This window comes from Hemiscyllium ocellatum, chromosome 36 (assembly GCF_020745735.1).
Source record: "Hemiscyllium ocellatum isolate sHemOce1 chromosome 36, sHemOce1.pat.X.cur, whole genome shotgun sequence".
Taxonomy (NCBI): domain Eukaryota; kingdom Metazoa; phylum Chordata; class Chondrichthyes; order Orectolobiformes; family Hemiscylliidae; genus Hemiscyllium; species Hemiscyllium ocellatum.
Window position 1 is genome coordinate 36,019,009 of NC_083436.1, and position 12,560 is coordinate 36,031,568.

The following is a 12,560-nucleotide window of genomic DNA, read 5'->3' on the forward strand; positions in this document are numbered from 1 at the left end:
GGCATTATAGGAAGGATGTGGAAACTTTGGAATGGGTTCAGAGGAGGTTTACTAGGATGTTGCCTGGCATGGAAGAAAGGTCTTACGAGGAAAGGCTGAGGAACCTGAGGCTGATCTCATTGGAGAGAAGAAGGTTGAGAGGTGACTTAATTGAGACGTATAAGATAATCAGAGGGTTAGGTAGGGTGGACAGTGAGAGTCGTTTTCGTCGGATGGTGATGGCTAACATGATGGGACATAGCTTTAAATTGAGAGGTGACAGATGTAGGACAGATATTAGAGGTAGTTTCTTAACTCAGATTAGTTGGGGCGTGGAACGACCTGCCTGTAACAATAGTAGACTCACTGACATTAAGGGCATTTATATGGGCATTGGATATACATATGGATAATAATGGAACGGTGTAGGTTAGTTGGGCATCAGATTAATTTCACAGATCGGCACAACATTGAGGGCCGAAGGGCCTGCACTGCACTGTAACATTTTAAAAAAACGTTCAGTGATAACGATTGGAAATGGGACCATGGAGCTTGGCCAAGCCGTGGAATATATCACCTGCGGAAGCTCCCGTGTCTGAAAAGAAAATCCCTCATCTGGGTGAGCAAGTGCAAAGGAAAGCCTTTCCTTGTTTACCATTGGGCTTAGAGTTGATCTATCCAATACAAAGGCAATCAAGTCAAAGGATATTTGCTGAAATCTCAGTGCAGCCCCAGTCCCTATTAACCAGAACATTGCATCAATATTCAGGGTCTTCTGCATTGATCCTCTGTCTGTGGTATTACTGTCGAAGAGTGTGGTGCTGGAAAAACACAGCAGGTCAGGCAGCATCCAAGGAGCAGGAAAGTCAACATTTCGGGCATAAGTTCTTCATCAGGAATGCGATGGTGGGGGTTGCTGAGAGATAAATAGGAGGGTGGGGTTGGGGGGGGGGGAGGGGAGTGATAGGTAGATGCAGGTGGGATGTTTGTTGTGATAGGTCAGTGGGATGGTATTACTGTGAGCACACAAATATACTTAGGAAATGCTGAGATTGTTATCCAAGCAATTGTCTCCAGTCAGGGGATCTTGACCTTTCTGTGGTTCTCATTTGTCACCGTCAGTGTCAGGTTGAAGAGAGGCAAAGGAGCTGAAACCTTAGATGTTTGACAGAGATGCTCGTCATCCTGATTAATCTGTGTATCCCACTGACCTCAATGTCTGACCTCATTGCACTCCCGCGGTCACAGTTAATTGGTTCTGCATACTGGTTTAAATAATAGCTTCCCTCCGGTGTGATGCTGTCAAAGACATCAAACACCCCACTGTTGTAAAGCAGAATTCATTTGTCAACTTTAAAAACAAGAATCTTTCAAACCGATCAACTACAGTTTGAAAAACTGAGAGTGAAAGAGCATGGGAGGGTCTAAATTGTCTTTAGCGTCTCTCTCTCTCTCACTCCTAATAATAAACTGATGTCCCTTTATTTAGTGCCTGTCATGATCAAAGGCTAGAACGGAATGGTTACTGCACAGAGGAAAGTCATTCAGTCCATCACACCTATGGAAGCTGTCTCTCAGAGAGAAAGAGAGCAACTCAGTTCCATTCCCTTTAACAACACTGCACTATGATTTCCAGACTGTGGCATCAACACCTGAATCAGGCCCCTCAAAGGGTTCTTTAGTACAAGTCCATCACTTTGTCCCTTTTTCATTTATTTAATATCTTCTCAATGAGCTGAGTTTGTGCGATATAGTGATAGTCCCTATGGTAAAATACTTATCCAAATGTTCAAACCCCATTGCAGTCTTCCCTTCTCTTGACCTCCAGCCTGAAAACCTTCCAAGATACCTGAACATCAGAAAACGTTTTGTCCCACCAATGGTAACTATTGTCTTTATTTGTCTAAATCCTAAACTCTGGAGTCAGGCCCCTGCTGCCCACTGTGTCTCCATCTCCATACTCTCCTGTAACATCTTCCCCAAATTTTTTTGATCGTGTTTGGAGTCACTGCCTTGTAACACTTCCTGCTTTGTTCGATTTGGTGTACATTTTCCATCCTGCCAAAAAATATACAGTAACTTTCGAGGACACAACACAAGTTGCGGTTGTAATTCCTTGGTCAGAGTTTTTGCCATGCATTTGAGTGTCTGCTATTAAAAGGTTCAAGGGTTTTGATTACCTGAAGGGGCAGGAACTCGCTCCCAGTGAATTCCTGATTCTTTCTCCTGGGTCCAGCCACACATTCCATGGTCAAAGTTGCAGCTGTTCATCAAAATGTCTGCCAATTAAATAAAGCACAAAAACACCAGCCATTAATTTCAGTCAGTTATGTACAGCTATAAAGGGGCCGACCACTCACTAGTGCCTTCAACAATAGGCCTGCAGTCGGCCTGATATTTGGGAGTTCACCTTTCACCTGTACAACTGGAGCAGAGTGGGATCTCTTCTCTTAAGGAGGCAATAGGGGTTTACCAAGACGGAGACTGAAATTTAACCCCAGCAGTGAAGGTCTCACCCACTGACTGGAGACCCAGCAAGAGTCCTGTGTTTCCTCCTTAGGTTACACAGCCAGCTACAGACCCCCACTGGGCCAAGTACTGTGGCTAAAGTGCTGCCCAGCTCCCTCCCCCAACACCTGCTGGCCAATCAGAAGTAGACAGCTGCTCATTGCCTGCAGTGCCACTGGGAGAATAGTGGTGGCTGCCCAGTTGTGCATCTGCTCCACCCCTGAAGGTCCAGGATCCACCAGCAATGTCAGCCACAGGTGAGTGAGGGCAAAGTGGATACCTCAGGGCATGAGTTGTGCAGGAAGGCTGGCAGCAAGAGCTAGAGAGTGGCTTTCACAACTCCCTTCTTCCCCAAGGCCAGGGCCTCCAGTCAGGCACTGAGTCCCATGGAAACCAGTTTGTCTCTCTCTGTGACAACACCTCCTCCACCCCCTGCTGGGTGAATTCTAAGTCTGCTAAGACAAGCAAATATTAATTACCCACTTAAAGGCACTTGAAGGCAGCAGGACAGTTCGACAAAGCTGTTTAAGAAGGCATATGGGATACCTGCCTTTATTAGTCAAGGCATTGAATACAAGAGCAAGGAGTATATGAGGGACCTTGATATAACATTAACTCGGCCACAGCTGGAGTATTGTATGAGTTCTGGTTGCCACACTGTAGGAAGGCTGTGATTATGTTAGACAAGGCACAGACGTTGACCAGTATGTTGGCTTAACTGAAGCGATTCAACTACCAATAGACACTAAATGGGGCTGGGGTAGTTTTCCTTAGACCAGAGAAGGCTGAGGGGGCACATGATTGATGTGTACAAAGCTCTGAGGGGCATGGACAAGGCAGATGGGGAGAAATGTTTCCCCTTACTTTAGTGGTTTACACTACAGATAAGTTGCAGAGCTGGGCAGAAATGTGGCAAATGGAATTCAATGTAGCTAAGTGTGAAGTCATTCACTTTGGTAGGAGTAACAAGAAGATGGATTACTGGGCTAATGGTAGGCTACTTGATAGTGTGGATGAGCAGAGGGATCTTGGTGTCCATGTACACAGATCTCTGAAAGTTGCCACCCAGGTAAATAGTGCTGTGAGGAAGGCATATGGTGTACTGGGCTTTATTGGTAGAGGAATTGAGTTCCGGAGTCCTGAGGTCATGTTGCAACTGTATAAGACTCTGGTGCGGCCTCATCTGGAGTATTGTGTGCAGTTTTGGTCGCCATACTATAGGAAGGATGTGGAGGCATTGGAACGAGTGCAGAGGAGGTTTACCAGGATGTTGCCTGGAATGGTAGGAAAATCTTATGAGGAAAGGCTGAGGCACTTGGGGCTGTTCTCATTGGAGAAGAGAAGGTTTAGGGGAGATTTGATAGAGGTGTATAAGATGATTAGGGGTTTAGATAGGGTCGACACTGAGAACCTTTTACCGCTAATGGAGTCAGGTGTTACTAGGGGACACAGCTTTAAATTAAGGGGTGGTAGGTATAGGACAGATGTTAGGGGTAGATTCTTTACACAGCGGGTTGTGAGTTCATGGAATGCCCTGCCAGTAGCAGTGGTGAACTCTCCTTCTTTATGGTTATTTAAGCGGGCATTGGATAGGCATTTGGAAGTTATTGGGCTAGTGTAGGTTAGGTAGGATTCGGTCGGCGCAACATCGAGGGCCGAAGGGCCTGTACTGCGCTGTATCTTTCTATGTTCTATGTTCTATTGGGGGCACAGTTTTAAATTTAGGAGGTGATTGGAGGAAAATAAAATTAGAGGGTGGTGGGTAACTGGAATCACCGCCTAAAAGGGTGACAGAGACAGAAACCCTCAAGACATTTAAGAATTACTTAGACGAACATGTGAAACTCCATGGCATACAAGGCTAAGGGCAAAGTGCTGGTAAGAGGGATTAGAATAACTGGGTGTTTGTTGACCCATTGTAGACACAATGGGCCAAAGGGTCCCTATCCATGCAGTAAAATCTCACTGAGTCTATGATTCTAAAACAGGTCAGTTGGTGGTGGGATGTGGGAAGCCCTCCACAAGCCTTCCCTCCCTACTCCTACCCATAGAAAGGAGTAGGAAAGCAGTTGATCCCCTTCCCGTCACCCTCCCACTCAACAGTATGTCCACTGTCTCCAAAAGTGACTCAAGCAGCAGCACGGTGGCACAGTGGTTAGCACTGCTGCCTCACAGTGCTAGAGACCCAGGTTCAATTCCCGCCTCAGGCAACTGTCTGTGTGGAGTTTGCACATTCTCCCGTGTTTGCGTGGGTTTCCTCCGGGTGCTCCGCTTTCCTCCCACAGTCTAAAGATGTGCAGGTTAGGTGAATTGGCCGTGCTGAATTGCCCATAGTGTTCGGTGTAGGGGAATGGGTCTGGGTGGGTTGCTCTTCGGAGGGTCAGTGTGGACTTGTTGAGCCAAGTTTCCACACTGTAAGTAATCTGATCTAACCTTAAAAAAAAGCGAGAGTATTAACACTAAATTCTGCTCAGACTCTAACAGTGATAGTATCTTAGTCTCAAAAGTTAAGACTTTTGTTAAGAGAATTTGGATTAAACAAGAATAAAAGCAGTAAGAGACAGGGGAAAATTTGCACTGTTCTGAAATTTTGATAGACATCCTGATAAATCGACATTTTTAACAGATCGTATTAATAAAGTTTACGTTCTTTATCAAACTTCAGCGCCGAGAAAACATAGGTTTATCTGTGACCACTGTCCAAAAGTCAAGGGATTCAATCAAATCACAGCTGGAATAAGGCCCCAAAAGTTTTGTTAAAATGGAGGGAAGAAACGAAGGGGAAGAGAGCCTATCCTGATCACATGTCTTCACACGTTCTCCAGCTGGGCCATGGGCTTTTATCTTGCGTTATCAGAGACCTACCAGCATGAATAGTACCATCGGAATAAATACCTTGGTCATCCCTTGCATCATTCTCCTCTGCAGTAATCCCCTTCTCAATATCCAGAAGGCCAAATAATGCCCCATTCCCTCCAGGCTGGCGTGGAACTGCAAAATGAATGAAGAACTCTTAAAAGCAACACAAGGCTAATCATGTTCACTTTAACTGAGAGGAGCATGCTGAACAAAGCATAACATTTTTACTCATCCTTACTCCTCACCTTTGTCCCATACCAGACAAGCCAAGGCAGATCTTTAAAACTTTTGCTAAGTTATTGTTAGTTATTGTTGGTTGCTGTACTGTCTAAACACATGGAAAAGGAACATGACTTGAAATACTTCCTTTTAGCTAATAACTACAGTTTTCCCTTAGTGTGGCAGGAGGGCTCAGTGGTTAGCACTACTGCCTGACAGCGCCAGGGACCTGGATTCGAATCCACCCTCAGGCAACTGTCTGTGTGGAGTTTGCTCATTCGCTCTATGTCTGTGTTGATTCCTCCAGATGCTTGGTTTCTTTCCCACAGTCCAAAGGTGGATTGACTGACAGCCTGAACATCCCTGGACACAAAGTGGATTAGCCTGCAGGGTTACAGGTCTGGGTGGGATGTCTTTCGGAGGGTCAGTGCAGCAATGATGGGCTGAATGGCCTCTCTCTGCACCGAATGATTTACCTTATAGTCAGAAAGAGCAGATGAGTCCTCAGTCTGGAACCTCATCCAGAAGCGGGCATCTCCAGCCGTGTAACATTACACTGGCATGTTAGCCTCTCTGCAGTAAGGCTTAAATCCCTGACTCAGAGTTAAGGTTGCCACTGAGGCCGCCACATAATATACTGCAGGTCCAAGGTTCCGGAATTGGAAAAGGTACCAACAGAACCTGACTGAAGAGGAGAACAGGGTGGACAAAAGTACCAATCCAATCAATGTCTATGCTTGAAGGGGATTCAAATAATTAAAAATAATATTAATGTGACTAGATGCAGCATCCCTTTAAAAAGAATCCATCCTTGGCAAACACATCAGGTTTAGGCATCAATTGAATTCTATTTGTGGCTCTGGTTTTAGTGCTGAATTATTATGTGCAGAATGCCCTGCCTTACTGCCAAGATTCCATGAGCAGTAATGAAGATTAGTGGCCACAGTGAAATATGTGGCATGCCATAGCTATAGGAGAGAGAGCTTTATCGTTCCTCTTTGTGAGATTACTATATCCAACCTGCCATGTGAGACACCTTCCCTTTTAGAATCACACCACATGTTGTCGAAGCCTGAGTTATCTTTGGTGAATTCCTGTTGAGTTATATCACACTGATGGCTGGTATTCAGTGAGCCAGCTGCAGGCCGGGGTTTCAGCAGTAAGCTGAATATCAGTCACCACCTCATGCTATCCGAACCCTGGACGTAGTCCAAGCAGTTTGAGCGAGATTCAAACTTCACTGCCTCTCTCATTCTCATTAGCATTTCTTTCTGCGGGGTCTCTTTCTGCAGGGCAAGGCTTTTCAATCTCCATTCAAATGTGAGACTGGAAGGACAGAGAGTTGGATGCACATTGACATAATGGTGACCACTCCTTCAAAAGACAAAATGACCAGATGGTGATGAAAAGGTCAATGATTTATTGGTTTTGTAAGAAAGCGAAAGGAATTGAGGATTTAACCCACACATACTGACATATTACAAGAACAAAACATAGTTTATTAAATTATTATAAGCCTCTGACTCACTTCCTTCCTGCACTTTCTTCAATATAGTAAACTTTTTATTAACCGGCACCTATGGGATCGGAATGTGCCAGGTGACCGAATATTCTGGTTGATCAAGAGTTTCACATATCAGTGTAAAAACATGCATTGAGTAATAGAAACATAATGCAGGGGGTAGACACATCACTGTTATACTTAATTTACAGCATAAATCACTTAAATAATAATGCAACTTTGCCGTAAATAAAACTTACCAGTAAACGGCCTTCTCCCCTCAACTGATTACTTGGACATCGTAGACATTGCGATAATACAATAAACCCCCAGTATTTGACTTGTATAATTTTTGTCAGTTTATCGACAGTGCTGGCTCAAAGGGAGTCCACGTAATTCATTCACAGGATATGAGCATCGCTGACCAGGCCAAATGTAATTGCCCTGGAGAAGATGGTTGGACAAAGCCACTTTCTGGATCCACTCAGATCAGGGGGTGTGGCTACGTCCAATGGGCTGGGTGGGAGTTGGGAGTTTCAGAACTGTAATCCATCACTAGTGACAGAATGTCAAAACATTTGCAAATCAGGGGTGTGTGCATTGTAAGTTCAAGACCTTTCCATCACATCGAAAACAAAACAAAAGTGGGAAAACATGTATTTTAATCAATAAACTAACACCCAAAGCACTCAGATCCCAGGTTTACCTTCCATAAGTAATGAGATGGGTTTGTGAAGAAACCACCTATGGAATAATTCAGTACTGCACATCGAATCTGCACTCTGTTTCATTTTGCAGTTTATACACCTCAGCAAGATACACCCAAGAGCATCTCACCCGGTCCCTAAACACCAGCTCCATAGCCAAGAAAGCCCAGCAGCGTCTCTGCTTTCTGTGCCAAGTTGAGGAAAGCCCACCTCCCACCCTGCCATCCTCACCACATTCTATAGAGAGTTCATTGAGAGTACACTGAGCTGCTGCATCACTGCCTGGTTCAGTGATTGTACGATCCCAGATTGTAGAACCCTACAATGGATAGTGAGGACAGCTGAGAAGATCAGCGGGGTCTCTATCTCCCCTCCATTACAGACATTTACACCACACGCTGCATCCGAAAGGTTAAGGGCATTGTGGAAGACCCCACACACCCCTCACTCAAACTCTTCTCCCTCCTGCCATCTGGCAGAAGATACCGGTGCATTCAGTCTCTAACAGCCAGACTGTGCAACAGTTTCTTGCCCCAAGCCATCAGGCTCCTTAGCACTGTATGATCGGACTCTATTCCATTTGAAATTCTTTGCATGACTTTGAATTACTCCTAGAACAGTGTCTATTAATTATCATTCTCTTATTACACTGTAATTTAGGAGTTTTGCACTTCTATGTACTTTATGCCGCTCTGTCTATGTAGCACCTTAGTCCTGGAGGAACACTGTCTCGTTTTTACTGTATCGGTAGTATATAGTTGAAGTGTCAAATAAAAGTAAACAGGGGGCATTCTCAAGCAAACATTGGTTGAGATGAAAACAAAACATGAGAGCAATTCTTGGAATGTCAACTGGGATGTAAACCCAGTGGAGTTGATGAAAGATTTCATAATCTGGGTTAGGGTGATGATGTTGTCTAAAATGGAGGGGATTAAATGGCACTACTGAGGTAGAATCATGACACTGCAATAATAGTACAAAACAATAGATAGACAATCAGTAGTCCATTTGACAATTCACCCCCTTTTTTTTAAATGTATGTTCATTTTAATAGATGGACACTTTCCCATTGTCCATTTTATTTCTTTAAATAAAATCAGCATCAACCTTTCCTTAAATTCTTCTATTAACCAATTTCTTCCTGAATACAATGTTTCATTTTAATTGATGCACAATCTTCCATGTAGCTTTCAAAGTGTTAAAAAGTATATTACTGCATTAGGAAAAATTTGGAAAACTTGGGAAATGTGATCAATGAGCAAAGCCCCAGAGTAATATCTGCTTTTCAGAATACTGAATTGTAACCAAGAGGAGATTGGTTAATAGAAGCATTTAATGGAGTTTTATAAAGAGAGTGGGGTTGATGTTGGTTTTATTTAATGAAGTAAAATCTAATGTTGATCTTATTTTTTGTACACCTTCTTTGCAGCTGTAACTTTGTATTCCTTGCTCTGTTCAATCACCCTGTGATCTTTGTGTCTTTGTATGTGTAGTTCTTTTATAACATGATAGTTGCGTTCTTTTATAAACCCGCATTATGCACGGTGGCACAGTGGTTAGCACTGCTGTCTCACAGCGCCTGAGACCTGGGTTCAATTCCTGACTCAGGAGACTGACTGTGTGGAGTTTGCACATTCTCCCCTTGTCTGTGTGGGTTTCCTCCGGGTGCTCCGGTTTCCTCCCACAGTCCAAAGATGTGCAGGTTAGATGAATTGGCCATGCTAAATTGCCCGTAGAGTTAGGTAAAAGGGGTAAATGTAGGGGAATGGGTCTGGGTGGGTTGCGCTTCGGTGGGTAGGTGTGGACTTGTTGGGCCAAAGGGCCTGTTTCCACACTGTTAGTAATCTAATCTAATCTAATCGTACACAAAAATCATACTTTAGAAACAATGTTTAAAATATTGGCAATGTAATTGCGTTACAATCAACACACGTTTTAAACGTTCGTGCTTTCGAAATAATGTCCCCAATTCATCAACCGAGTAACAGTGAATTTGCATTAACAACACATGGGTTAAAGCAGAACAACATGTATGTTATGATCTGCTGTACTGAATGCCAAACAAAACTTTCACTGTATTTAGGTACATGTGACAATAATAAATCAAATCAGATCAAAATACCAATGGCTTCTGCCTCACTTCAGGATATAGCATGGAACTACCTGTAATACATTAACCAGTGTTAAATACTCCTCTCATTTTCAGACAGGAGGTCACAATATGACATTAGCCACACTGTCCTGATGTAGAGATCAAGATATATCGGAGGAAGGTTTTTCTTTATTTTTAATAAAAAACATTCGCAGTTTCACTGCAGCTTTCCCTATGGCTGGAGCAAAGGAACGTTCTTTATATTTATCCCCCATAAGTGTCCCGAATTGTGATCATTATGGTCACTATAATGGTGAGTGTCTCCACTGCTGAATATGTGTTGCTGGAAAAGCGCAGCAGGTCAGGCAGCATCCAAGGAACAGGAAATTCGACGTTTCGGGCATAAGCCCTTCTTCAGCCCATATTCCTGAAGAAGGGCTTATGCCCGTAATGTCGAATTTCCTGTTCCTTGGATGCTGCCTGACCTGCTGCGCTTTTCCAGCAACACATTTTCAGCTCTGATCTCCAGCATCTGCAGCACCTCACTTTTCCCTGAGTGTCTCCACTGTCTACCTTACCATGATTAGAAAAAAAAATTACTTGCTAAAAGATATCTAAAAAAGGCATGAAGGAATGTATCACTGAAAAACCATTCCACATCATGGGCTTGTTTAGGGATAGATTTGCCATTTCCATGGCAACTGCAGTCAACTTCACCAGCGCTATCTCCCTTCCCAACCAAACCACTTCCCGTCTCTCAGAGCCGCAATCACAATGTGACCCCCAGGAGTTCCAAGAAATTTCACAAACAGGCTGGGACGCATTCCTTGGCCTGTTCCCTGTTAACATAACTGCTGCCTGAAATAGACCAGGATCTGGCTCTGTGCTGTCAGGGAATTGGCACAAAATAGAAGGAGCAACACCAAGATTCAGAATCGTAGCTAGAATGTCAGAACTAAACTTGAGAGGAAACAGGCCGTAAATATTGTTTTATACCGATCATTTCTAATTAACGCAACTGTTTTTACTGTGGCGGCAGGAAGCCTGTTCCTGGGCCAAGGTGGTGGGTTAGTGGGAAGTTAGACTTTAGCTAAGACACATGTTTATGTGAGTTTGATGACATAACAGAAGTGCCCAGTGATAGAGGCCCACATGGGACTTCCACCTACCTGCTCCTTATCTGGCTGAGCTGTTGAGGGGAACTGAGACTTACATCTGCCTTAGAAGTAAGACAGAAGGCCTGAAGAGTGGTGACTGAAGTTAGCACTCACAGAGGCCAGTCAGCAGGGGGAAGGGGTATGTGTGTGGGAAAGTGAGGGTGGTTATTGTGTGGGATTCAGTATTCAAAATCCTCAAAAGGCTATAAGACCATGCTGGATCAGCCATCATCTGATCGAATGGCAGAGCAAACTGAAGTGACCAAATGGCCTGGTGCTGTTCCTATTTCTTTTGATCTTATGATCTTACAAGATGTAGAAGCAGGGGTAGGCACAGTCTGCTTTGTCAATCAATGTGATTATCCCCAACGTCAGTTGGGACCGAAAGAAGGGCATGTGGCCAAGCAAGTTGGCACCATCAGCCAATGAGAGATGGTTTCTGCTGCTCAGGGAATCTAAAGCATTAGATCAATGTTTCACAATAAGAGACATTTATCAATTAGATTTCCTACAGTGTGGAAACAGGCCCTTCAGCCCAACCCAACTCGCCAAAGAGTAACCCATCTCCCTGTGACTACTGCACCGACCACAATGGGCAATTTAACATGGCCAATTCACCTCTTTAGAAACCAGAGCACCCAGAAGAAACCCATGCAGACACAGGGAGAATGTGCAAACTCCACACAGACAGTTGTCCGAGGTTGGAATCAAACATGGGACCCTGGTGCTGGGAGGCAGCAGTGCTAACCACTGAGCCACCGTACCACTGAGACAAAGATAAATTATTTCACTCAAATGGTTGTGAACTTTCAAGGTGTCTACCTCAGTGTTGTGCATGCTCCAATGTTGAATGTATTTTATGCTGAGATAAGGCAGATATTTGGCTTCAAGGAATCAAGGGCATGTAGGGAGCTGTTGAGATAGCCCAAAATCAGTCACGATTCTGTGAAATGGTGTACTCCCATTTTCATTTCAAAGGTACAATGGCATGTGAGATGCAGAGTTACTGGCCCACAAAGATAGAAATTTTCCTAATCAAATTGTTCAGAGATGCCATTACATGTCTCTGGAGCAGCCAAGGTTTGAACAAGAGCCCCTTTGCTCAGATGTAGGGACATTTCCACTACACCACAAGATCCTGACCCACAAGAGATCTAGAATAAGTTACCAATTAAACTTGTTAGTGGCCTATTAAGGAGTTTCCACTCAGCCTCCAGTACCACCAAGCAGCTGAGGAGTATTGCAATTGACTTGAGGTGACTTCCTGGTGGTAGACAAGGAAGGGGGACAAGGGTCAATGCTCCAACCAGGCTTATAGATCTCCTGCCCCCAACCACCTTCTGCTTGGGTCCAGCTTTAACTACATGCCACCCTTTGGAAGAGGAAAACATCCCAGGCCCTGTCACACCCCAGGCCCTGTCACATCCCCTTGCCCTCAGGAGTGGTGGTCTGGCTGCAAAGACCTTTTCTTATTTTAGATTTGGAGAGAATGTGTCCATCCTGCCACTCACTCATCACGGTTTTCCTGCTGCTCCCTC

The 12,560-nt window shown here is 44.3% G+C and overlaps 1 protein-coding gene across 2 annotated transcripts in view; it reads right to left on the bottom strand.

Annotated features, from left to right (window-relative positions):
* Window positions 1–12,560, bottom strand: part of npnta (nephronectin a) — an 83,734-nt gene that overhangs the window by 18,894 nt on the left and 52,280 nt on the right. For both annotated transcript variants that reach the window (XM_060851661.1, XM_060851662.1), the window contains 2 exons: window positions 5,383–5,478; window positions 2,160–2,258 (listed from right to left, as the gene is read on the bottom strand). In XM_060851661.1, coding sequence (XP_060707644.1) covers window positions 2,160–2,258; window positions 5,383–5,478 — 195 coding nt within the window. The remainder of the gene's footprint in view (window positions 1–2,159; window positions 2,259–5,382; window positions 5,479–12,560) is intronic.